The 25,518-nt window shown below is 35.6% G+C and overlaps 1 protein-coding gene across 1 annotated transcript in view; it reads right to left on the bottom strand.

The window, feature by feature from the left end:
* The window catches only part of TM9SF4 (transmembrane 9 superfamily protein member 4), a 62,731-nt gene extending 37,621 nt beyond the window's left edge, over positions 1-25,110 (bottom strand). The window contains exons 1-4 of the mRNA XM_081741722.1: positions 24,960-25,110; positions 13,709-13,937; positions 10,114-10,282; positions 9,277-9,432 (exon numbers count right to left, since the gene is read on the bottom strand). Coding sequence (XP_081597848.1) covers positions 9,277-9,432; positions 10,114-10,282; positions 13,709-13,937; positions 24,960-24,971 — 566 coding nt within the window. The 5' untranslated portion in view covers positions 24,972-25,110. The remainder of the gene's footprint in view (positions 1-9,276; positions 9,433-10,113; positions 10,283-13,708; positions 13,938-24,959) is intronic.
* Between the last annotated feature and the right edge of the window lie 408 nt (positions 25,111-25,518).

Raw genomic sequence — 25,518 nt, 5'->3', positions numbered from 1 at the left:
ATTGAGAATCCACCCCTTCCCCCACCCTGATCGAGTGGTCTGATCAACCACACCTTCCCAAACCCCTTTCCTCCCACATTCTCATTTCCTTTTCCCCACTCACATTTCCTTTCCCGTTGAAGAAGAAAAGGAGACATTCCCATCTTTGAAAGACAAAATAACTCGACGTTATTACGTAGGACTTTCGAAACGAAGACAACAGAGAACCAAAAGGGTAGTACAAGGCAAATCGCGTTAGACATGCGAATGGAGTATGTATGAAACACCCCCTTGCTTGCAACAGTGCATCCAAGAGACCATGTGAATTCCATTGACACTTTTGTATATAGACTATACCAGGAGAATTAATGGATATTCGTCATTCTTTTCTTTCCGTCTTCACTTCTATTCATGTCAAAACCTGCACTCAAATTTAACTCTACATATTCCTTTATACACACGAGTAAAAGGGCATATGAATATCAACGTCATATTTTAATGCACAATTCTGAATCCTGCTTGTTTCTGTTGCATTCTCCTCGCACGACTCCGTGCTTCTCTGCGACGAGCTTTGCTCACTTATTGATATCTTGTCATATGTTGACCTTGAGTTGGAGTGAACACACATGTTTGTTCTCCCCTCCTCTAATTCTAAGAAACTGTAATATGATTTTGAGAATTCTTGTCTTTAAATGATTACTATTAAGATAGGTATTCGTTCCAAGAACGGACATTGAACCTGCTTAATAGAGACATGCATTTGTGTGCTACAGTAATATACAAAATAACATTGACATTTTGCAATTGGCAATGAATTAATTTTATTCCATTAGTGTAGGATTCGTGTTTTGAGTGTGTTCATGTACCAGAGGACTCTAGAAGCGACTATGATATCAATTTATTTACATGTTATTTCAGCTTGATTGATTTTAAACTCATTTTGCATTTTATTTTGGTTGGTAATATTCATTATCTATAACTACGTAGTGCTTACTGAAAATTTAAGTATGTGCTCATATAATTTTCATTTCAGGTACATTGATTTAATTTTTTGTCGTACCTTTGGCATATATTTTATGTTCATTTAATGTTTAATTTTCAATTTCCTTTTGATTATTGAATGACACACACATTATGCAATTTTAGGAATTCATTTCCAGATTCATGCATTATAATTTTATGCACTTTTAATAATTTTCATTACTTTGAGCTTTGATTTTATATTCAATATTTGCATTTATGTTTTGATTTTGATTATTGTTTGTTTATGTCATAGTTAGTCTTGCAATCATTTTACGTATTTACGACCTGAATGTTATACAGGGCTTTCCATTTCAATTCGCCCTTATTTTGAGTTTAATTTTCACATATGTATATGTTTCATTTTTTTTTTTTTTCAAATTCAAGTTTCATTCACTTTTCTTATGTTTTAGAAACACGTTTTTTCGTTTTACTCCATATTGCATATTTTCAAGCTTTCAATTTTGTGTTTGAGAAAATTGCAACTTCGCGGAGGGAGCGTAAAACAGATCTAATTTATAATTTCTAAAAGGAAAACAAAATAAATCAGAAAGAGTACAAAGGAAATAATAAAGAAACGCGATTATTCTAAATTTAATTTTCCATTGCATAGAAACGTTTACTTTTCGTGTCTCATGCAATTAGCTTTCAATAGTTCAACATTAGCCGGAAGCAAACATGCAGATAGAGCAGAAGAGAAAAACATACAACGAAACTGCAGACATAAGATGGAAATACACTGAAGAGAACGTTCTCATCACAGGCAATTGATTTGCTGAGATAGGGACGCCAGATCCCTCGAACAACGCCGAGCGAAGTTACAAATAGAAGCAAGAACTTGTAACACTAAGCTTTTTACCTCGGTATTTCAAACTCGCAACACCTCTGTGTGCGAGATACTCCGATTTGTCTTATTTTGTTATTCAAGCATATACGAATCTGAAGAAGAAAATACCTAAAATGAGAAAAGGATTGTCATAGACTTTTAGGGTATTTTAGAACCTTAGGAGACACCCTCGTGGTCCTCCCAAAAGAGGGAAAATCACCGAAAACTTCGCCCATACAGAAAAGAAGGAAGAGATGGTTGCCTAGCAGTCTACGATGCTGGAGTCCAGATGCCTAATTGGTCGTCACCAAGTGTTGATCTCCAAGCAATGTAGATGTTTAATGGACTAGAGGCCTTCCCACCGCCTTCTTCGAACTAAAACAAGTGTCACTGAATAACCTTCAAGAACTGTGTATCAGTGAAGTGTTAGTGCGAGTGTTAATACAGACTACAACGAACTGGAATGGATGGAACTAAATTCGTAAGTAGTACTCATTTATTGGAAAATCCGAGTCAGTTACAGTTTCTATTACATATACTCTCCATTCTGCTCTCATATCTGAATGTTTCCTTTTAGGCTGTGTTGTTTCCAATCCAACACTAACCCAAAATTTTATCGGGAATTAAATTTCAAATTAGATTCGTTTTAAGAAACAAAGGCACTCGCATTAAAGCCTCACACATTGCCTTTGCTGTGAATGAATGTTTCCTTTCTACTCGCACATTTCCTCCTCGAAAACTGTGTACCTTTCATTCACCCAAAATGCTCTCCCTAATAATATAAAAATGAAGATACGTTCTAGGTTGCAGGTACGGAAACCTCACCTAGACAAGAACGTTCAATGTGCGCTGTGCCCTGAGACCAGGTAAGACTCAGGAGCATATGCACACAACGATACAGTAAATACAACATTGCACACGACACATAAAATATTTTAAATATTTCAACAATCTACAAATGTAATGGTGAATAGGAACTGAATCGCCCTGGTTTCTATACTCACTCCTGACACCTCAGACACACATTATCGAACTGGAAACAGAAGAAGAATGAAAAATATCCTATTATATGTTCTAAACAAACGCACAAGTTGTGACTTTAAATCACGTTTAGTGACAGCCAACATGGTACAGATAGGCGAAGAAACAAAACCACACAGAATAATCAAACCCTCCGAAAATATATTTTGTTTCTTTCATGCTTCCTAAAGAAAAATATGGGCAAAAGGACAAAGAGCCTTTTCATTCTGTTTTGTGAGCTCATGAAATTATTTATGAACGCTTTTTTTTTTTTTTTTTCCCAGCTGCGTATCCGCAGTAAATAAGAAAAATGGAATTACAAACGAAACCAACTTTTACTGTGAAAATTTTCAGCATTCGAAAGGACATTAGAAACGACGTGCGAACTGTAAACGAATCAATTACAAAAGTTAATAACTTTTCATCACCAATGAGTGTGGAGCTTTATTATTAACAGATATTGGCCTGTTTTTTCTTCTTCCAAAGATATTGATCTTATGAAGAAACAGTTGGTTTTCTTTGAGTGCCAACTGCATTTTTGTGATTTATGTTATTGCTTACTGAATTACTATCCTGATTCGTGTTCACTACTTACTATTCACCCGCGATTGAAATTTTTCTTTCTTGGAAGAAAGAAAATAACTATACGTCTGAATGTTAGACTTATATATCAGGGGTGCCCAGAAAGGGGGACTATGACGCAAACTGCGTCATTGAAATATTTGGGGGGGTTAAAATCTATATAAATACGTTTGAGAGGGTGTAAAAATTAATCGATTTTTTTTTTTTTTTTTATGGAAGAACACCTACGCATAGACAATTGGGGGAGGTGCGTCATGGACATAAGGAGGGCACTACTGTATATAAAAATATATATAAAGGGAAACGAGCGAAGTAAGTGAAACTAAACAGATTGAGTGGAGTTGACGTAATGTTTCTCGTAGGTGTGGTCCTGGATTCGATTTTGGGATCATGCTTCTGTTAAGCAGTAGATTCGTGCTCGCATAGCATCAACAGTGAATACTCATCGGTATAGCAAGAAACTCTGTGTCAGTGACTTTAAAACAAACATCATACGGAAAATAACATTTGCAAGATTTGTCACTGCCTTTCTTCTGGTCAGATGCGCGTGCTTTGGAAAGTTGACTCTTAACATTAAAAGTCATAAAACCTAAATAAAGAAAGATATCGACCTGCAATTTTTTAAAAAAATAACTTCAATCATTTCTCAACATTTTTCTCGCTTTGCATCCCCATCTAACCTGAAAAATAAAAAAGTTTCTCACTAGTCAACTTTTTACATATTGCATTGCAATAGTGTACGCACTTTCTCTTACTTTTTTTTTTTTTTTTTTTAAACTCGAAAAGTTTTTTTGAATGCAAACTTTTCCAACATTGACACCAAATATGGTGTTAATACTTGTTTAAGTTTCAACTTTGTATCTCTTATAGTTCCGAACTTATGACGTGATATATTTAATGCGACGTTAGAATTTGCCATTAGTAAGATTTCACTGTTTCAATTTATTTCAATATTTGAAAATTCTTCTTGATATGGGAAAAACAGATTATTTGATAGAGAATACAATGTTCTACAATAAATCTATCCATATCTAGTAAAAAAAAAAAAAAAAAAAATCTAAAATTCAGGCTAAGTTTGGCAACAGTGAGCATAAGGAAAAACATTGCAATTTACTCCTGTACTGCAATCTAAGGGTGAGACGCTCTATAGCTCTGAATACAAATGTTACGTCCTTATGAAGTTTACATGAGACCACAAGAAAAGAATATTCTTTTAAACAAAAACAAAATCAACAAAATGGGTGCATCTATGTCGAAGTTACGTGCGGACATACGTATATTCAAGTCGGTTAATTACTGTTTTCACACTACACCCATTGAGGTGTTTTATGACCAACAGGGTGCCCGTAAAGTCACACAACCTGAACTTTGGAGTGTCAGGATTTTTGAACCATAAATGCAAATGGAATGAAACTCCCACCTAGGGAACACCTTTATTTGTAGGTATTTTTGATACGTGTATATAAACCGTGGGGTGGAGGTTTAACATTGTCCTCATGGAAGACAAACATACAAAGTTGATTTTTTTTTTCTTTCGCGAAATGTGAAAAATCAGGAATTAAAGGCAGTTGTGGCCTTTTTTGTGGACAAATGGAAATGTTAATGGATACACTGCGTTGTAGTGTATCGTTCTAAAATAATCATGACACATTGACACCAACTGTAGACATTCCACGGCCGTGACCATGGCATGTAAAAAACATTTGTTTTTCGGCATCAGAGCATAATACGTTAACACACAGTACCAGATGGTGTCTGAGCACCAATTATTCTACAGATGGACAGTAAACAATAAACTTGCAAATCATTCCGGTTGTCATGGTCAGGCGTAGATAATTACATTTCCTCAATGATTTGGAAGTTTGTTATTTGTGTGTAACAGTCTATTTGTAGGATATTTGGTAGCCATTCACATATGTTGATACGATCTATTACCATCAGTGTTATCATATTATGCCGTAATGCTGGAAAACTTTCTTTTCACGACACGCCATTATCACAATCATTGGATGTCTGTCTACACTTGGTGCCAATGTGTAGTTTAAGAACGACACGTTCCCACCCAGCCTAGCCACTAGCATATTTTCATTTGTCACTTCACTTCACTTCACTTTCATACGTTTCTGACATTGAAGCGCTTCATGTCTAGCTCCAAAGCCTATCACTACATACTGATGAAATTTACACTAGGTCCACCGGAAAAATATGCTCCTACAAACGAAAAACGAATAATCAAAATCGGTGCACGTATTTCGAACTTATGCGGGAACACAGACACAACATATATATCCGATACGAGTAGATTTTTTTTTTAAGCGGTTAAAAATTTGAAGTATCTTGATCCTTTCTAATTTAAAAAAATCACTAACTTTGCTGATTTCCTCCGTGTGAGTTTTTCTGAACAGATTCTATTTTATCCTTTTTTAAGGTACCTATTCTGTGGCCCAGTTCATCACTCACATAAATAGTAAATATTTTGGTCTATGTTAAGGGATGAGATTCATAACTCTAATAACGAATATCCTTTTTGTTTCTGATTTTTACACATGTAGAATTTTTGATTGTTGATATTCAACTGATCTCAAGTATGTAACTAGGTAAACCAGATATGGGTGAATCATCTTTTTCGTCCTTTACGTATTACTTTACCCTAACTTTAATCCTTGTGCTTACTCATACAATGTAGCATCTAACCTTCTTAACCGTAAGTACGTAATTTTAATACTTTAGCTTAGAAAATGAAATTTCTAGTTTTAACTCCCAAAATTACGACTTTTAGGTTAAAGGAGTCGGATGATTAATGAAAGTGTGGTTATTAAGTAACTGTAGGAATGAGAATGTGCAAGAAAAAACGAGAGAACCCCGAGAAAACCTGCAGACGTGGTGAACTTTAGTTTGGAGTAAAATTATTTGGCCAAAGGAGATTCCTATATAAATGTATACAAAAGGTATTCACCTTGCTTTTCTGTATGTTGTGTTAAAAAAGAAAAATCATTTCAAATACTGTTTTTTTTTTTTTTTTTTTTTTTTTTTTTTTTTTTTTTTTTAACTATTATCAACACTGCCAAGACATGGGTAAGAAAGAGAGATTAAGTAGTAGAAACATGATGGATGTGATAAGTAACAGGCAACTGAGTGACACTGTGTGTTCATTAGTGTAAACATGTCAGTGCATATACAGATGGTGATCAGAAAAATGGAAACACCTCAACGAAATTGCAACTTACCAGATTAATATGGTGTCGGGCCACCTTTCGCCTTCACAACAGCCTTGATGCGACGTGGGATGGACGCATAGAGGTCGTGAATGGCAGCAAGTGGAATTTTACACCATTCCTCGTGCAGGGCATCGGCCAGTTCTGTGAGAGAGGATGGAGGTGGAAATCGTCGCCGGAGTCGTGTTTCCAAGAAGGACCAAAGATGTTCAATTATGTTGAGATCTGGGAATTGGACGGGCCAGGGGAGGTGTTGAACTTCATCCTGATGTTTCCCAAACCACGCTGCAACAACGCCAGCTGTGTGAATGGATGCATTATCATCCTGGAAGATGGCGTCATTGTCCGGGAACATCCAGACCATAGGATGCAAGTGGTCTCCTAAAATTGCGACATAATCGTTGGCAGTGATTCGTCCGCTAAGTGTGACCACAGGACCCAATGAAAGCCATGATATTGCGGCCCACAGCATCACCGAGCCGCCGCCATGTTTCACAGTTGGGCGGAGGCACTGCAGATCATAAGCTTCTTTGGGCGTTCTCCACACATAAACACGGCCCGTGGTTGGGAATAGGGTGAAGGATGACTCATCTGACCATATCACACGTTTCCAGTCCTCAACGGTCCAAGTTGCATGGTCGCGGCACCATTTGCGGCATGCGAAAGCGTTATGGTCCTTGATAAGCGGTTTGGCCCGTGCAACACGACCCCGTAAGTTCATGTCATGTAAATCGCGGCGGACTTTGATTGTCGAAACAGGGTGGGGGAGGTGCTGATTGAGTTCCTCCGTCACTTGCTCCGCAGTGGCACGACGGTTCTGCGTAACAATGCGCTTTAATACCCGGCGTGACATGTCACTCATGATTTTCTTCCGCCCACTGTTCCGCTTCCCCGATGTGGTTTTCCCGTGTGTTGTGTAGGCCGTCATCACCTTCGACACTGTCCCACGCGACACACCTAACACAGTAGCCACTGCCGTCACATTCACTCCACATAACCGCGCACCAACAATTTGCCCTCTTCGAAAATCTGAGAGGTCTCCCATTTTACACTACCTCCGTTTGCTGCAGCCACTAGACACTGCTGTTCCACCGCGCCTGACGTAGTATGGAGACCGACCTAACACACCACCACCAGCGGTTCGGCGCTGCGGGCGACACACCACCACTGCCAACCCATACATCTGACGTGTTGCCAACTACAGGTGTTTCCATTTTTCTGATCACCATCTGTAGTTATTACCTGTATAATTAATTTCCATTCATTTTATCCTCACTAAACCCCTTTTTCAAAGAGTTAGGTTTACCACAACTCTTTTATATATTTACCCTGTCTGTCTTTGTGTCCGTCCGGGAAACAAAAATCTCAAAGAACTAGCAGATGAAGCAACACCAATTTTTGGCAAGGATAAAGAGACCCAAAAGTTGGTTGATAGAAGTGGTATTCAAACAGGAAATGATAAAAATCAACCATTTCCGATTTTAATGTTGATCACTGTATAGGAAGACGGTAGCGAGAAGCTGTTTATTGCAATCGATTAAGCGTCCCAAGAATACATTTAATCTTCATCCGTAACTCTTACTAAAACTGAAAGTGATAGGAATTCAGTACAACTTTTAATTTTGATATTGATCTATGTAGAACACAAATGATAAGAGGTAAAGGAAAAACAGTTATTTTTTGATTCAATTTAGCGTTGTAAGAATAGGTACTATATTCTCTTCTAATCTTCTACTGAAACTCTAAGTAGCACATACCAACCACTTCGGTTTTAAGGTTGATCACTATGAAATAAAAGCGGTTAACAGATAGTAATAAGCGGTTGTCTGCAATTAATTAAGCGTCACAACAATGTTTTCCATCTCCATTCTAATCTTTCCACTAAAACTGGAAATGGTAGACATGTACTAGCGCTTTCGATTTCAGTATAAACTAACAAAACTTCACGGCACAGATACTGAACTCTCCTTCGTGGTGTACACGTGTCACTGCTACTGTTTCTTACCTATGTCTCGACAATGCTGATAGCAGTCAGCAAAAAAGTCTATGTTTACAGTGGATCATTTTCTGAATAAATCCGTAAAAGGATAGGAAAGAGCAAGATGAAACCTTTTGAGTTCCCGCACCAGTTATTTAAAATAACATCAAACAATAGAGTTCAATTTAGTAAACAGAGAGGACCTTGTCTTTCTCCGCAATGTTTCAAAAGTGAAGCAATAAATTTGACACACAGATATTATATTAAAATTCATTCCACCATATCTTAAATTTCTTGAAATTAATTTGATCCTGAGTTAAAACGGTAAAAATACTTTTCATAACACAGGTCAATACAGCTTCTCGTGAGCTTCACTTTTAATGTGTCAATTACTACTCGCATCAAATTATCACGGGCAACAAAAAGGTATCAGACAACTCTAACACGGAAAATTAAAACAAGATTTGATCAGTTGCATTCAATCATTTTTCATAAACAAGATAATACATAACGGGTAAATGATAATGAGATTCCAAACATACTACTGAGTACATACTCAGCCATAATACTCGTGAAAAAGAAAAACCATTAGCTTAAATAATTAGTAATTACTTACTAATTACTTAAATAATTAGTAATAATAAATAATTACTTACTCATTTTCTGTATGGTATTGTAAGACAAGTCTCAGATGGTTGTTGATGTAGGGCATACCGTCAGCTACACCACCGAGACGGTAACCATGCTCATATTGAATTTCTCCTGTTTCTGGATTAACTATTTTCGTTGCGCACGGCAGGTTATCCACCAATCTAGAAAAGAATATCATATTTATCCCATGAAGCTCTACTCACACTTTCAAAACCAAATCGCCATAGTCATGCTTAAATACAGATTTCTCAAATAAAGCTTCTTTCGCTAATACTTTGAAATAAACGGAATTATTAAATTTCTTTTGATTTCTTAACTCTGCAAGAGGAAGATTTAACACAGGAAACTTTACAAGTTATTTAGTCACTTTATTCAGAAACCACTGATTCCAAGGGATTCTTCTGTTCACGGTGATAAGATCAATCCTTACTTAACTTTTCGAGGTCATGCAAATAAACCTTTTGAAAAACATTACACAATTAGAAAACAGATGCTCTCAAGGCAAAATCATACGTGTCGGTTCCCACGTTAACCTCCATATCCACGTTTCACGTAGTCTCGGATCTCAAAATGGACGTAAAACTCTAAAGAGAACTTAACCAAGTGTTTCTTCATCGCCTTTTAAACGTTTAATACAAATGTGACATAATGTTTAAACATTATTCAAAAAGAGATGAAGATTGTCATCATCTCAACATAACTACTTCTCGAGTCAAAAGTTTTTCTTTGTGTGTTAACTATTTTTTTCTTAACAGCAAGAAAGAACTTTTGCAGTATTCTATAGTGTTTTTCTGCTATGAATACATATAGTATAGACACAATCAGTATCACATAATACTTACAAATGAACGAAATATTCATGTTGTATCCTGTTGATGACTTTCTGAGAATCCTGTTCGTTCCAGTTCATCGGATTGTCTTTGGTATGACAAAGCAAACGACACTTTACATTTTCAGCCATTTTTACTTCATATGGCGTATTTACTATTCTATCACCACGAAGTACCTCCCCTGAAAAATAACGACGTTGCGTTTATATATAACATGCTTCTTAGATAATATACAAAGCAGGTAATTCTATAAGGAGCCCACACACTATAATGCTCACAAATCAAATTCCTTTAAAAAGAAAATCAAAATATTTTGCCACCTACTTTCAATAAGATACACACGTAAGGAAACTTGACTTCCTTGGACGGCAATCCGAAGAATCGAATTAGCCATGTTCAGGTAGATCCGCAAAGTATGATCACTGATGTATTTACACAGTTCTTTGTTAAATAACTTTGTTAAGTAATATGTCCAATCCTACAGTGCCAATATATTAAAAACCAGTGAATATACTAAATTCACACAGTTGTGAATCCTCTATTAAATAAAACGTAATCTACGATACGTTGGCCATCATACTGTAGACGTATCACAATGTGAGTTACAAATTCATCGTTTTTCGTACTTGTAGAGGCTGAGGATGAAAGCGACAGCAGCTTTCGAAAATATTTTTGCTGAAATAAATACATTGGCACTATAAGGTTAATAATCATTTAGTGAAAAAAAAGCCAGACGTTATACTATGACTATATTATATATATATATATGAATGTTAACAAATTATTTTCATCAAATTTTCAGCCAACTGCTATATGCATCAACGAGATGAGTCTTCAAAGAGGTGAAGGATAAGTATAACAGTTAACACGATATTTGCATCTCATTTTAGTACCAGAGAAGTACACTGTAACACAAATTAACTCAATTATCAACTAGTTATTACTAGGAAATTAGGGGGAAAAAAAGGCTTATCAGTAATGGAAACAAACATAAAACTAATAAACAAGGAAAACTTTTCTGTTGTAAGTAAGAATCGCTGCGACTTTCAGAGATTCATGCCGGAGATTTAGTTTAGTTTTAATGCTAAGAAATAACATTAAATCTTATATTGAAAAATAGTAACGACCAGTTGATGATGAAAATGAGGCGCAAGCAAATGCCTATGACAATGAGAAAGCATTTGTCACATTGAGAAACACAATAGCAGAGGAAAATATAGGATATGTCAGGATAGAGAAACCAAAACTAGTTCCATAACGAATAAAAACGTGAAAGAACAGATAAATTGTGCAGTTTAAAATAATTTATAATTCGTACATTATAAATAGAAACGTATAACAGAAAACCGAAACAAAAGGAGAATGAATCTTCACAAAGGAATATATGGGCTCAGAAAAGGATACCAACCAGTTTGAAAGATATGAAGAATGGAACAGAAATATTCCAACCAATTGGAAAACAATTTTAGAGGATAGACGCTATGCTATGCTATGTGAGCCGAATCGTCCTTTACGAAAGTTGAAACAACTACCAAAAAGTTGAATAATATACAGATGCCTAACGAGCATTTTGAAAATACAAGAAATGTGATTTTATATTTAGTAAATAAATCTTCCTCAACTGAAATATCCACAGTATTGAACTACTTCTGCTAGCTTCGTACAGTCGGCTGGTCTGTAGGGGTTAGAATAATACAACAACAAATTACTGAAAGACAGTCACGATGCTGCGTCTCAATCGATTACACCAACCGTCCAACAGGTGGGAGATTGTGTTCGAGCCTCTATCATTTCAGCGACCTCATCTTCCTTTGTCATTCCATCACAACTACTGAAGAAACTAAATGGACGGATGATCACAACTAGTAAATTAAACTCAGGAATGCGTCTAAATATTTAATAATGCCGAAATTTTTAATGGAAAGCGTCATCTTTGTCAGCGGTTTACTTATTTATATAAACACACACCGTTGTTTCAATCACTTTCATGGTTTCCATTATAAAATGAAAATCTTCCTTTTAGGTGTGGTTAGGCTTACTTCTAACGTTCGGAAAACAAAATACATAAACCACACTATGATGGATAGTTTGTAGCAAATGTAATAGCTTCAACTGCACTAATGTTTCACATCACGAGGACAATCGTTCAAAGCATCTTCGATGACAGAGAAATTTGAGCGACCCTGTTATTTTGAACTATCAGTATTGATACATCTTCTATGTAACAGAAATTAAACATAGTGTAATTGAGGGTATTTACTATAAAGGTAACGAAGAAAGTTCTGTCGCTTTATATGGAAGTCTGTGTTCCATTGGCTCTCACACCGTGAGTTGAATGCGAATGGAGATAAGGCGAAAGTCACTTGTTGTTGTAAGTATATCCAACATACTACCTGGTTGTGGCAGTTAAGTCACACCGTTAATTTGCGCAAGGACAGAGTGAACATGAGATCTCTACAGAGCGTCATAAGGACGTATATGCTGTACGAGTTCAAACTGAGGTCAAACGCTACTGCAGCGGGGCGGAAGACATGCCAAGCCTTTGGTGACGGAGTCGTGACGGAATTAAAGACGGAAATTCCATATAAATATAGGAAAAGGCGGGGTCAAAAAACGTGAAAAAAAATAATTTTTCACGGTGAATTTGTAAAAATTACTCGATTTTGATACATCCTGTAAGTTTCTTTAAGGATTCCCAATCACTCCATTACAGAGGCTAAAATTGGTTGCGAATAAGGACTTTCTTCATTATTAAAAGAGTTCGATGATAAATTTGTAGAAAAATTCTGATTTTTTACAAAAAAAAAAAAAAAAAAAAAAGTATGTGTTGTTTCAGAATTAAAGAATTAGCCTCTTTGCTCGGGTTGAAAGTAGTTACAAGCAGGGACAACAAATTCCTCCTATTTTTATTTATTTATTTTTAATCAACGATAACTTTTCTAAAAATTACTAGATTTTCGTGAAATATGGCGTGCGGTTTTGTTTAAAGGTTCCTAATACTTGGGGGTCAACATTTCGGAGTAAGGTGGGAAATTCGTCCGTAATTTTAACTCCTTTAATGCGAAGTGTGACTTTTTTTTTTTTTTTTTTTTTTTTTTAGAAACACGGTTAATGGTAATAAAATATATCTGTCCTCGAGAACTGCTACAGACTCAATCTTTTAGATCTTTGATACACATGGTTCTGCCATCTACCGTGATTTTTTGACGCATTTCTTCAAAGCAGAAAGAACCTCCGCCTCCTAACAGGGTTAAGAATATGTTTCAGGACTTTCTTTTTTCATTCAAAGTTAAACATTTTGCATTTCTTTGGAGGTACAAGAATTACTCCTAAATTACGTGTGTTAAAATCAGTCAAGGGTAAGGTATAAGACTCCTGTATTATTTACTTATTTTTAAGTTAATTAAGTGAACATCATTACTAGTATAATTTTAATATGTTATCAATATGCTATTCGTACCTTCGGTGTGATGTATGTGCAATCGTTACTGAAAACCCATATTTATACCTACGTATATTAGCAACGGATGTAAACGGTTAAGAATAAAAAAGAAGGAGAATATAGATCAAGTTGTTAATAGTAGAAATAAAATAAAATAAAACTTACCTAAGTTTTCAGACTTGTAAATAAATGTTCCATTCTTTGGCAAGCAAAAAGGCAAAGAGTAATATTCGTATGGAAGTTGCGTATGTGTGCTAGTCATTTTTACAGCTTTTACATCTATTCTGGCGCCTTTCTTGAACTCAACTGGGGCCACACCAGGAACATAAAATGAGATACCTGTTTCGATCCATAGAAAGAGTAGAACGAAAATACACTTCCATCTTTTACACATCTGCAAGAAAGAAAATTACAATACTGTATATAGTCTACACAAAAACGACAACTTTTCCTTTAAAAAAATAAATAAAATTAAAAAAATAAATAAAATGGAAACATTAGTGAAGGAAACATACGATCAATCGCCTTTGTGCCTTCCAGTGATTCTTCAAAGCGTTAATCTTTCGTAACGAAGGCTACGTTCAACTTATTAACAGTCCGTGCGTGGTAGCTAATACCTTATTAATAGTTTTACTGCTAATAACAGAAGTTGGTTACATTTATAAATCCATCGCAATTTTAATCTTACTTAGATAGTACAGATATAAACTGTATCCTCTCCATGAAAGCTACACAGTTTGACAAAAAGATTGTAGTAAACTTTGTTTTATTTCATTTTTCTTGTGGGCAAAAAGCGAAAGTGAGCCGCATGAAAGGAATGATTCCTAACTTTTTTTTTGGTATAAAGACCGCTCAATTCCTTTCAGCTCCCAAGCATTCCAGTGGGAAAAAAGTCTTTTACTCAGGTCCCAAACTCTCCGTTCATCCGGTTCGGAACTCTTATCGCCCTCGAGAGTCAATCAGAACATTTCTTGTTTTCGTCTACTTGGCTGTAATGTCAGTACGAGAATGTGTGAAATATCAAACTGGCTCGCCCGTAAAGTGATTGCCACGGTCCACATGCACTCATTCTTGGTTAATCAGACCTATAACATGTTGCAGAAGACGCCATTAGTTATTGTGTTTCGATAAAACGTGAAGCATGTATTATCACTGAGGCAATAATATTTTGTTGACCTACCATAGGCAATGTATTGGTACGCTTAGTTTGTAGATTAAAAGATATATTGCAGCGCATGTGATTTGCTTCTTTATGTTATTCATACCTCATTTTCGTTGTGTCATTTTCGCGGTGCACTACTACACCCATATACAGTCATATATATATATATATATATATATATATATATATATATATATATATATATATATAGATATATATATAGATATATATATAGATAGATACATAGATAGATAGGTAGATAGATATTTAAAAAAAACACCTTATCATACACTTCTTCGAAAAGCTTTCCACTCTTACCTACAGTTAGAATTAAATTAAACGAAGATGGATTCTAGAACCAAAGAATTAGATATCCCTACGAATGGTTATCAGAATATTGCCTTCTAAACAAAGGTGAATGGCCAAGATTTTTTGAACCAGACTGTACGATATGTGTATGTATTGAAGTTACAATCAATCTCTATTATATACAATGTTATTCCAAGACTCATGCTGGTACTCTATAACTGCTAATGACAGAATTGTTTATGGTATGAGATTAATACTATGGTATTCTTTCAATTCGCAAATTTGATACATTATTTATATTTTAATGTACAACGATTTAAAATGTGATGGAAGTAGGGAAAATATCGTAACTACAAACATACTACAATGATTAATTATCTTTTATACGCGATTTGTTAATTATTTCACTGCCAATTCGAGTCTCTCGCGTTTCACGGGGACCGCGAATCATAGATTGGGAAATGCTCTCTAGATGATTTGAGGTATGGTGAAATTTCATGAATTTACACGATTTGCTTTTAAATTTACTTATTTTGGTTTAAACCAATCTCTTTTTTCTTTCAAAGTGTTTCAACCAGCTAACCGTCCTATATCCCTATTATTCTTCCTACTTATGACAAATGTTTACGTTTATGTGAAATTTCGAACTCTGTTTAGAGGAAATATCCTACCGTATGTGTTTGAATTAGTATTTCTCAGTGATTCAGATATGACAGCTTTCATGTTTAGAGAAAGGATGATGGGAAGCTTATAATCACAAGTTAATGTAAATATGTGAGTCTGCTCTTCCACCATAAGCCTCTAGAGGAAAATTTTGAATGTTTGTATTTTTTTTTCTTCTTTCACTTCATTTGCAGCTTATATATTTCATTTGTGCTAAATTTCAAGTTCGCATTTTACAAGAAGTATTCTATAGATTTTGAATCGTTTTCAGGAGCGACATAATATGTAATTCTTACTTTCGATTTTAAATTTCCTGCATGGACGTGGAAATTTCGAGTTTCCAAACTTTCTTATTTATTTGTACAACGAAAACCTACATCATCATCATAGGTATTCTGTCCTTACTGGCAAGTCACTTGCAGCAGCTGAGAAGTTTCCATACTCCACGATCTTCCGCTAACCTCTTCGTCTTCACGTATGATCTTTCTGTTTTTGTATCGTCCATTAATTATAGCATCCTTCGACCTCTCCCTCTCTTTCCTGCCACCATACCCTCTAGCGCGTCCCTCATGATACAGTTTCTTCTCAGGCAATGTCGCAACTAGTTTCTCTTCCTCTTCTCAATAATATTTAAGTGTTCTTTTCTTCCCCACGATTTCTAACACCCTCCCACTCGTCTCCCGCTCTAATTCTTTTCATTCTTCTCCACACCCACATTTCGACGGCTTTCGGTCGTTTTTCATCACTTTTACATAATATCCATGTTTCCATCCCATACAATAAGACACTCCACACGAAGCATTAAAGTCTTTTTCTCAGCGCTTTATTCAAGGTCCCACAAAACAAACTCTTCTTCCTCCTAAAGGCTTCTTTCGCCACTCCTATTCTTGCCTTTATTTCACGTTCGCACTTCATGTCATTGCTAAGAATACTACAAAGATATCGAAAACTATTCACTTGTTCTATTTTCTCCCCTCCTACTTTTATATTTGACACATACTGCTTCGTTCCAATCACCATAGCTTTTGTCTTTCTAACACTTTTCAACCCATATTCTCCAAAGCTCTTCCTCAGGTTTTCTAACATCTTACTGATTTTCTTTTCAGATTCTGCAACAAGCGCCACATCGTCTGCAAATCTTATACATCATTCTACCTCCTAGCGAAAAGCAGTCTTTATCATGCAAGCTCTTTTTCACTATCTCTTCTAAATAGATATTAAATAATGTTGGCGAAAGACAGCATCCTTGTCGAACTCCCCTTCCAATTGCACTTTTCTCTGTCAGTTCTTCCGCTATCCTAACACTTACTTGTTGGTTCATATATAAGATTCTTATGAGTCTTCGACCTTTCCATTCCAACCCAATCTCATTTAGAACTCCCAACAATTCCCTGTTCACGCGGTCAAAAGCCTTTTCTAGATCAATAAATACAACATACAGCTATTTTCCTTTTTCTATAAACCTTTCACCAATCATCCTTAATAATCCAATTGCATCTTTTGTGCCCTTACCTCTCCTGAACCCAAACTGTTCCTCCTCAACCTTTTCGTTTGTTCTTCCATACAACCTTCTGCTCAGTATTCGGAGCAGAATTTTAGCTGTATGAGATATGAGACTAATAGTTCTATAATCTTCACATCTCTTTGGGTTCGATTTCTTAGCCATCGGTATCATGATCGTCTTCAGGAAGTCTTTCGGCCACTCTCCTCTTTCATATATTTCATTGCAGAGTCGGAACAATCCTTTCTTGCCTCCAATATTTTCAATGAATTCAATTGGTATATTATCTATCCCGGTTGCTTTTCCATTGCTAATCTCAAATATAGTCTTTTCAAACTCATCCCGAAGAATTCTAAACCCTTTATCATCTTCACCTACTTCATTTTCTACTTCAACATTTAGGCTACGGTCTATCCCTACTTTCATACAAGTCTTTAACATACTCTTTCCACCTTCCCGTGACCTCATTTCTCTCGCCGACTACCATCCCATTCTTATTTTCTACTGACATCGTAATAGCCCCTTGCTTCCTCTGAAATTCCATTGATTTCACCTCCTTGTAAATTTCCTCATATTTCCCAACTCTTTCTAATTCTTCTATGTCCTCACATTTTCTTTTGTAAAACTCTTCCCTTGCTCTGTCTGTTTCCCTTCATAACTCACTGTTTAACTTTCTGTACATTGTTCTGCCCACTTTTGTATCAATCTATTTCCACGTCTTCCTTTCCCTTATTTTCTGCAACATCTGTTCCGTAACCCATAGTTTCTTAGCCGTTTTGTGCTTGCGGTAACCTACTATTACTTCTACTTCTGCAGTCTTCTGTATGCAAAGTTCAATATGTTCCCACTGTCCGTTACTACCTGCGCCTATCCTTTTCTCGTTTGAATATTTTTCTTCTAATTTTTCAACCAAAAGATTTCTTACTTCCTCGTTTTTAAACTTTTTAGTATTCAACACTTGTTGCCTGTTTTCCTTCTGTCTACATTTTTCAGTTGAATATCTATTTCGGCCAGCACAATCTATATTGGTGACAAATTTAAAGTTTATATGCGTACAGGAAGTACTAGATTTTGATAGTTGTTTTAAGCGTGACAGTATGTAGGTTTTTATCTTTCCCTTATAAGTTTCCACAATAGAGGGGTAAATTTCGAGTTTTCGGGCTTTTCCCCTTTCACTTTTACTACGAATCCTACACTTGTACCAAATTTTAACTTCTATGTCGAAAAGAAATACCATATAGCTTTTGAATTGTAACCGCTTCCCGTTCTATATGTACTTTTGCCCCCGACTATACAAGGCAACTTTTAAAATATCATTTTAATACATTCTTTTATGCTCAAAAGAAAAAAAAAAAAAAACTCTCTGTATAATATTAATGAATAATGATGAGAAATCAAATCTCTCTAGTTTGTCGTAATCAACAGAGCAAATAATCTTTTTATTGCAATTTTATTTTTCATAGGCTAATCAAAAGTTATTTGAGCTAAACCATTCTTATATGTATGATATTTACGAGGTGCATTCACGTAAATGTTTCTAATGTTTTCTCTCAGGACTACTAACAGATCGAAACGTGCTGTCTGTCTTAGAATATGCAAGCACTCATTGTCAATGTGTGACAGAGATGGTAACACCGTACGGCACACAGAACTCTAGTGGCAGCGGTGAGAGTGATGACTGTTTTTGATACTTACGATATTCATCGTTTTCTAAATTTGCGTGGTGTGACACACCGCTTGAAATTCATCGCCAGTTGAGTAAGACATGTGGTGGAAGAGTAAGACACTACAAGTAAGAGCCAGTTGAGTAAGACATGATGTCATGGATGTGTCTGACGTGCGTTCGTGGGCACGACATTTCAAAGAAGGCAGAACGTCGTGTGACATCAAACCAAGACAATCTCAGCCTCATATAGGCCGGTCTGACAACATGATCGAACGAGTGGAGAAAGTTGTTTTGGAGGATCGCTGAATAAGTGTCGAATATATCGCCTCGAAAGTGGACATTTCCGTGGGATCTGTGCACATTGTCGTCAGACCTGTTTATGCGAGACAGAGATTGCCTTGGTTCATCACAGAACGTTCTGTCGTCTTTAAAGTGAAGCACCCACGAACGCATATTAGACACATCCATGAGTCAATCATCACATATCTCACTCAACTAGTGATGAATGTCAAGCGGTGTCACATCATGCAAATAGAGAAAACGACGAGTATCGCAAGTATAAAACCAGTCAAGAATGCTCCAAGAGCATCGCAAGACCGATCCTAAGAATGGAGAGATGGAACGGGAAGGATAACTGTGATTGTTCCTAGATGTATGAGTAAATCCTTTTATCCTAAGCTTCTGTTTCTCGCAAAAAATCACAAAATATCATCTATCTATAACTTACGATCCCCGCGATGTGGCTCCTTGGTTGACTGCCATAAGCATCATATGTGGAGTTCACCTTATTCCTCTGTGGGGTCATGAGCACCATATATGATGCTCATGCTTGATATCACAAATTACTGTAAGACCATGAGCATGACATGTAGTACTCAGCTCCCATTGGTACATTTTCGGGAGAAGCAAAATATCGCGACAGAAATGTAACATGACTATCCATAATCGAGTCAAAGGTAAGAAGAAATTTATGGCCTCCTGGGACTAGTACCCTCAAATCACCTTGGCAGTCAAACTGTTAAAACTTCTGAAATTCGAACTTTCTTTCGCCAACATCTGGGAAACGGTGGCCAGTTGGACAGTGACCACCAGCTATTTTGTACCAAAATATTTACCATCCTCTTAGACACTGATCAACACCAATATCATCTCTCTGGAACTTATGGTTCCCGAGATATGGATCCTTAATCTCTGGAAATCGGCCATTTCTTGGCCAATAATTAGAGAAGGGTAAGAATGGTGCAAAAAATTCCATCACTTTCTCAAATAGTTTTTGATGCTCTATCGAATAAAGGGCTCAATATATATATATATATATAAAACTTAAATAACGGACAGACACAGATACACATATACATACACACAGAATTTAGTAAGAACTTTTTAGGTTTGTTGAACAGTCATCACTCTTACCGCTGCAGCTAGAGTTCTGTGTGCCGTACGGTGTTGCCATCTCTGTCACGCATTAAAACGAGTGCTCGTGTGTTTTAAAATACAGCACGTTTCTATCTGTTACCAGTACTAACAAAAAAAACATCATAATTTGAATGCACTTCGTATAAACACTCAGTGTGTTTTGGAAAAATTCTCAGATAAGAAAATCAATGTTACCAGGAGCGAATATTTTGCTTGGAGTATGTTTACGTATGCTCTACATACTCAATTTCATTTGTTCATGGAGTTTTACGTATCGTGTGTTAATTTTCTTTAATTGAAATTGCCAATAAGTTTTCGTTGCCTAGGTTTTTTTTTATTTATTTATTTATTTATTTTTTTTTTAGGTGTTCCACGTTTATATTACGTTGCACGGATAAATTCTCGGCTTTAGGAACAATGGATATCTAGTTACATTTATAGGTCGTGCTCCAGAGGCTCAAACCCAGGATCAGTTTATAAGCTAATCGATTTAGGGCAGGGTTGGCTGGTTTAAACCAAGGTTTAAACCAGCTGTTTAAAAAAAAAAAAAATTTTAAACAAAAAAAAAAAAAAAAAAAAAAAAAACGAAAAATGTTCGTAAAAGTGTGTTTGTAAAATCTTGATGAACACACATTTGTGGGTTATCACGTTTCACTCTCGTATATTGTTCGTATTATATTCAGACCTAAATTCACCATTCATTACTCAAAAAGATTATACTACAAAAGCAACTTTTTTATATAAGTTTATAAATGTTTGTTTTGTGATTTTTTTGTAGTTGTTATTATTGTTATATAATTGCAAAGAAAAATTCTAAATATTGTTTCGTTTCAATGTTTACTATTGATAAAATACATCGAAATGCCGTGCTTTGTGTGTATGTGGGGGAGGGGGAGTCATACAGACCCCACGAGAGGCATTTAGTGAAATGAGAAGTATTTTTGGTATTTATTTATGTATAAATGAGTCTGAGCCAAAGTGGACTCAAATAATTCGTATCTTTATTCATTTTTCTTACTGATATGCAAATTAGGTCGTTGTATTTCTTTAATTTGGACCAATAAAAGTCGTTGTTAACTAACTTGAACTAAATTAGTTCTTCTGTACTCCGTAGTACGTTGAAATTGTCCATATGTAATTCTGTATAATAGTTTCACTTGTGCCCTTCTGAAATGCCTCTTGACAGTTATATTAAGAAGCATGTAAAGATCAGTACAACGTATTTTTATCAGGATTCCTTTGTGAGTGAGTCGGCAGACGTATCGCATTTGTGGCCAATTAGTCCTGGTTCCGAGTTCAAATGGAGGACAATTTCTCTCGGATGTAACTCGAGAAGCGGTTTTTGTTCCGCTTTAAGCTTATGTGACCCCTTCTAGCATAACCCGGTTGTTGAATAATAACATCAAGGTGAAACAAACTTATTTCTGTCCATATATGATATGAATATATATAGAGCAAAGTATTTAAACCAAACAAACCTGGTTTAAACAAAAAAACAAAACAAAAAAAAACCTCGTTTAAACCAAAAACAAACGGTTTTTTCAATAAAAACCATGGTTTCTGCCAACCCTGATTTAGGGAATCATTATCGTAAGTGACGTAACGATATTTGACTGAAAATGCGGCCTACTTTTTCTCTTTAGAGAGGGAAATTTTTAGTGTACGTCTTTATACTCTTCTCGTCCAACAAATCCTACATTTGTGCCAAATTTCAAGCTTCCATGTTTGTAGGTAGTACCACATAAGTTTTGAAACAAGTAAAATAACTAACTACATGTAATTTTTCCCCTGTTCCTTAATTTCCATCTTGATGGGGGAAATTTCAAGTTCCTGGAGTTTTTCTTTATTTCTATCACCAATCCTATGTCTGTGCCAAACATCAATCTTACATGGATACTGAAAGTGAATTAAATGACACATCTACATGTAATTTTTTCACTGCCCTAATTTTACTCCTTGGAGGGGAAACTTTCCAGGTTTTTGGATTTTTCCCACTTTGTGTCACAAACCCTACATCTATGCCAAATTTCAACCCTTCTATGTCTATTGAAATACTCTATGGGTTTTAAATCATTGTCATAAGTGACGTAACGGTATGTATTTTGAACATGCTCCTTAATTTTCTTCCTTAAACTTCTCGATACGGGAGGCCAACAGTGAGTCTGCTGTGTGAACACTAATTAAGATATCGGAAAGCTTTCTTCCATGCTTGGACCAAAATTTATCCTGAGCGTCCAATTTCACTTCCAAATTTGAGCTCGAAAGTCAAGTCGGAATTTTCGATTTTTTTTTTTTTTTTTTAACTTTCTTGGATTTAGTTAGAGCTACCTACAAGTTGTCATGTATACATTTCATATGGATACTTGATTTTTTAGACCATTTTGAACTCACACAATCACTGTTGCCAACTAGGGAAATTATTATTTCCCTATTTTTGGGTCAAAAAATTAAAAATTTTCGAAATGAATTTACGCCAGTTGTACACCAGTTCTTACTGAACAAAAGCAAGTACAGATAGTTACAATAGGGCAATTAGGAGGGAAGGGTCTCGAAAAATTCAAATTTAGGTTCTAATTTAGGTTTAGGTTGACACCTAACACAATTGAAAAAAAAAATGAAAACAAGAACTACTTTTCGACGTGGATGCAGAACTGGAGCGTGTAAAGTTTACTCAAAATCAAATAGCTACAAGTGTCGTCAAGAAAAAAACAGGGTGAAAACCATTGCACTGGTAGTCCATTTCATGAAGGAAGTATATAATTCATGATATTAAGGGTGCTGGTCAATTTTCGGCATACCACATTTTGCAAAATTTACAGATGAAATTCAATAGTCTGCATGAAAATAATATTTATACGGAACAAATTTCTGCAGGCGGCAAAATTAAATAATAAGTAATACAGCTGTATTTTAGGTTTACAAATGGTAACTTACAGTATAAAATCAGGCCTATGTTTAGCAGAAGGGGTCCAGCTCTTTTCTCTAAAAAATGTTACAATTTTGGTAATTTCTGCTCACATTCGGTTAGTTTGGGGTAGGGTTGGTTAGTTTAAGTTAGGTTAGGCTAGTTTAGGTTACGTTAGGTTAGTTTAGCTTATGTTATATTAGTGTAAGAATCCCGCATAATTTTCCAAAAAAAGATAGAATTTCGCTTATTTCTACTAATATTACGTTACTTTAGGTTAGTTCAGGTTACGTCATGTTACGTCTAAGTACTTGTATCACTCATTTCTCCTGTAAATTTTGCGTTTTTTACGTGCTTCTGGACCCCTTGTACTAAACATACCCCTAAAATCATTACAAGTGCCTTATGACGATTAAAAGACGTGAGTGTATTTGATATTGTGTTCCAGTTTAGTTGAGTTTATTTTATGTTGGGGGGGCTCTCTCAGTAGCGAGGCTATACGAAATGTGAACCTACTGATTAAAGTGGAATCCGAACCACACCACTGGCGGAGTATTTCTGCAGTGTACAAACGCTGTATTTTATACTTACAAGTTAAGCATTACTAGTGTGAATCAATTACAACTGCTATTGAACTCCTATGTTTCAGTATCCTAGCTTACGTGTATACTCAGTGTCGCTGAAACGCCTGTTCCCTTCCGACCCACCTCTGCGCTAATGCGAGAAGCCCACTAGCTTCACCCTGCGCTAATTCATATAGCATTAGTACATTTTAGTGGCCACCTTGCATAGGTTGGTTTGTTTCTTGTACTGTAACCGTTATGACATACACCCGGGTCCTGTATTTTAAGCAAATCGTAAAATAATTTAATTTTTCAACATTTACTTGCTAGCATCTTTGAATTTCATCTACACTAAGCAGGGTAATGTCATGTCACCCAGCGCAAAACTTCTGGAAGACAATACGACGGAAATTAGTGAAAGAACTATAATTTTTCAACAAGTATTTACAGTGGTGTACCTAAATTTGACCTGCAGGAAATCAAGTATGGATATCCAACTTAGGATTGCAAGATTCATTCAATGATTTGATTCCTAAGAAATTAATTCGTTAGTAAGTTCATTATTAGAACTATCGTACTAAAGCTACCCTTATAACTAAATATTTATTTATTCTAATACGGCTGATAAGTTAAGAAAAAAAAATCTGATAAGAATATTAACTATTAAACTGTCGCCTTAAGAATGAAGTGCCTAAATAAAATGCCTAGACACAGGGTAACGAATGATTTATTACTGTTAGTGGTAACTATCCCACTACAAATTCGTGGATGACATTCTACAGCCTAAGGAGCATTTCAAAAACATTTATGTCAGGATGTCTTCTTAAACGTATTTCAAGTTACAATTTATCAAAGAAAAAAGTTATTTTAGTTCAGATTAACTTTAAGGGGAAATTTGCTAAACATGCATTATTTTCGCCCAATAGGGCGACACCGGCTTTACCTTCCACATTATAACACAAAGAATCTCTACACTTACTATCTTCTCTGCTTGAGGTCATTTTACATCTACTCAGCATTTGATAATAACATAGATTATATAAAATGTATTAGCTACTATTAAAAATTTAAGGTTCGTGAATGTATACAAAACTTAATCACATACACAAGCTTGTGGTAGTCTGAGTTTACACACCTGTTTTTTATATTAGTATCGACCCAGAAATGAGAAATAATTAGCATATTTAGAATTCTACATACTGAAAAAAGGTGTAAATTAACTGTAACTTACCACAATTATCATCTTTTAATTTTTTATTCTTTCCTCACCCAATCCTTTCTTTCTGCTCCACGTAGCTATGATTCATATTGATACCAGCAGAGGCCTCTGAGTTCCAACAACTAGGGTCTACGTTAAATCCACAAATGTTTCGCTCCGCTTCTTTCTCAGCCGATGTAGATTGATTACTGAAATCAAACGGTGAATTATCACTATTTTAAAGGGGCTGTAAAAATCAATAAAATATAACAAGAATTTTAGGAACTATCAAAAAATGCACCAAAAGATTGCGATCTTGGTCATTAATTAGCTTTTGGATCAAGGACCAGAAAATTTTTGAATTACCCCTAAATCGAGTTCTCTTACTTTTTACGCAAATAGCACATCATACTAACAAGCAGTGTTGGGCAAATTTCAATTGAATTAACAATTAACAATTAATCTGTAAATTTAATTGTTAATTGCAATTAACAATTGAAATAAGTAATGGTTAATTGTTAATTGCAGTTGGCCATTAAAAAAGGAGAATCAATTGCAATTGATCAATTGATTGAAAGTAATTGCAGTGGAA

This window comes from Thermobia domestica, chromosome 2, assembly GCF_964235325.1.
Source record: "Thermobia domestica chromosome 2, izTheDome1.hap1.1, whole genome shotgun sequence".
Taxonomy (NCBI): Eukaryota; Metazoa; Arthropoda; class Insecta; order Zygentoma; family Lepismatidae; genus Thermobia; species Thermobia domestica.
Note: the sequence above shows the minus strand (reverse complement) of the source record. Positions and strands in the feature narration are given on the sequence as shown.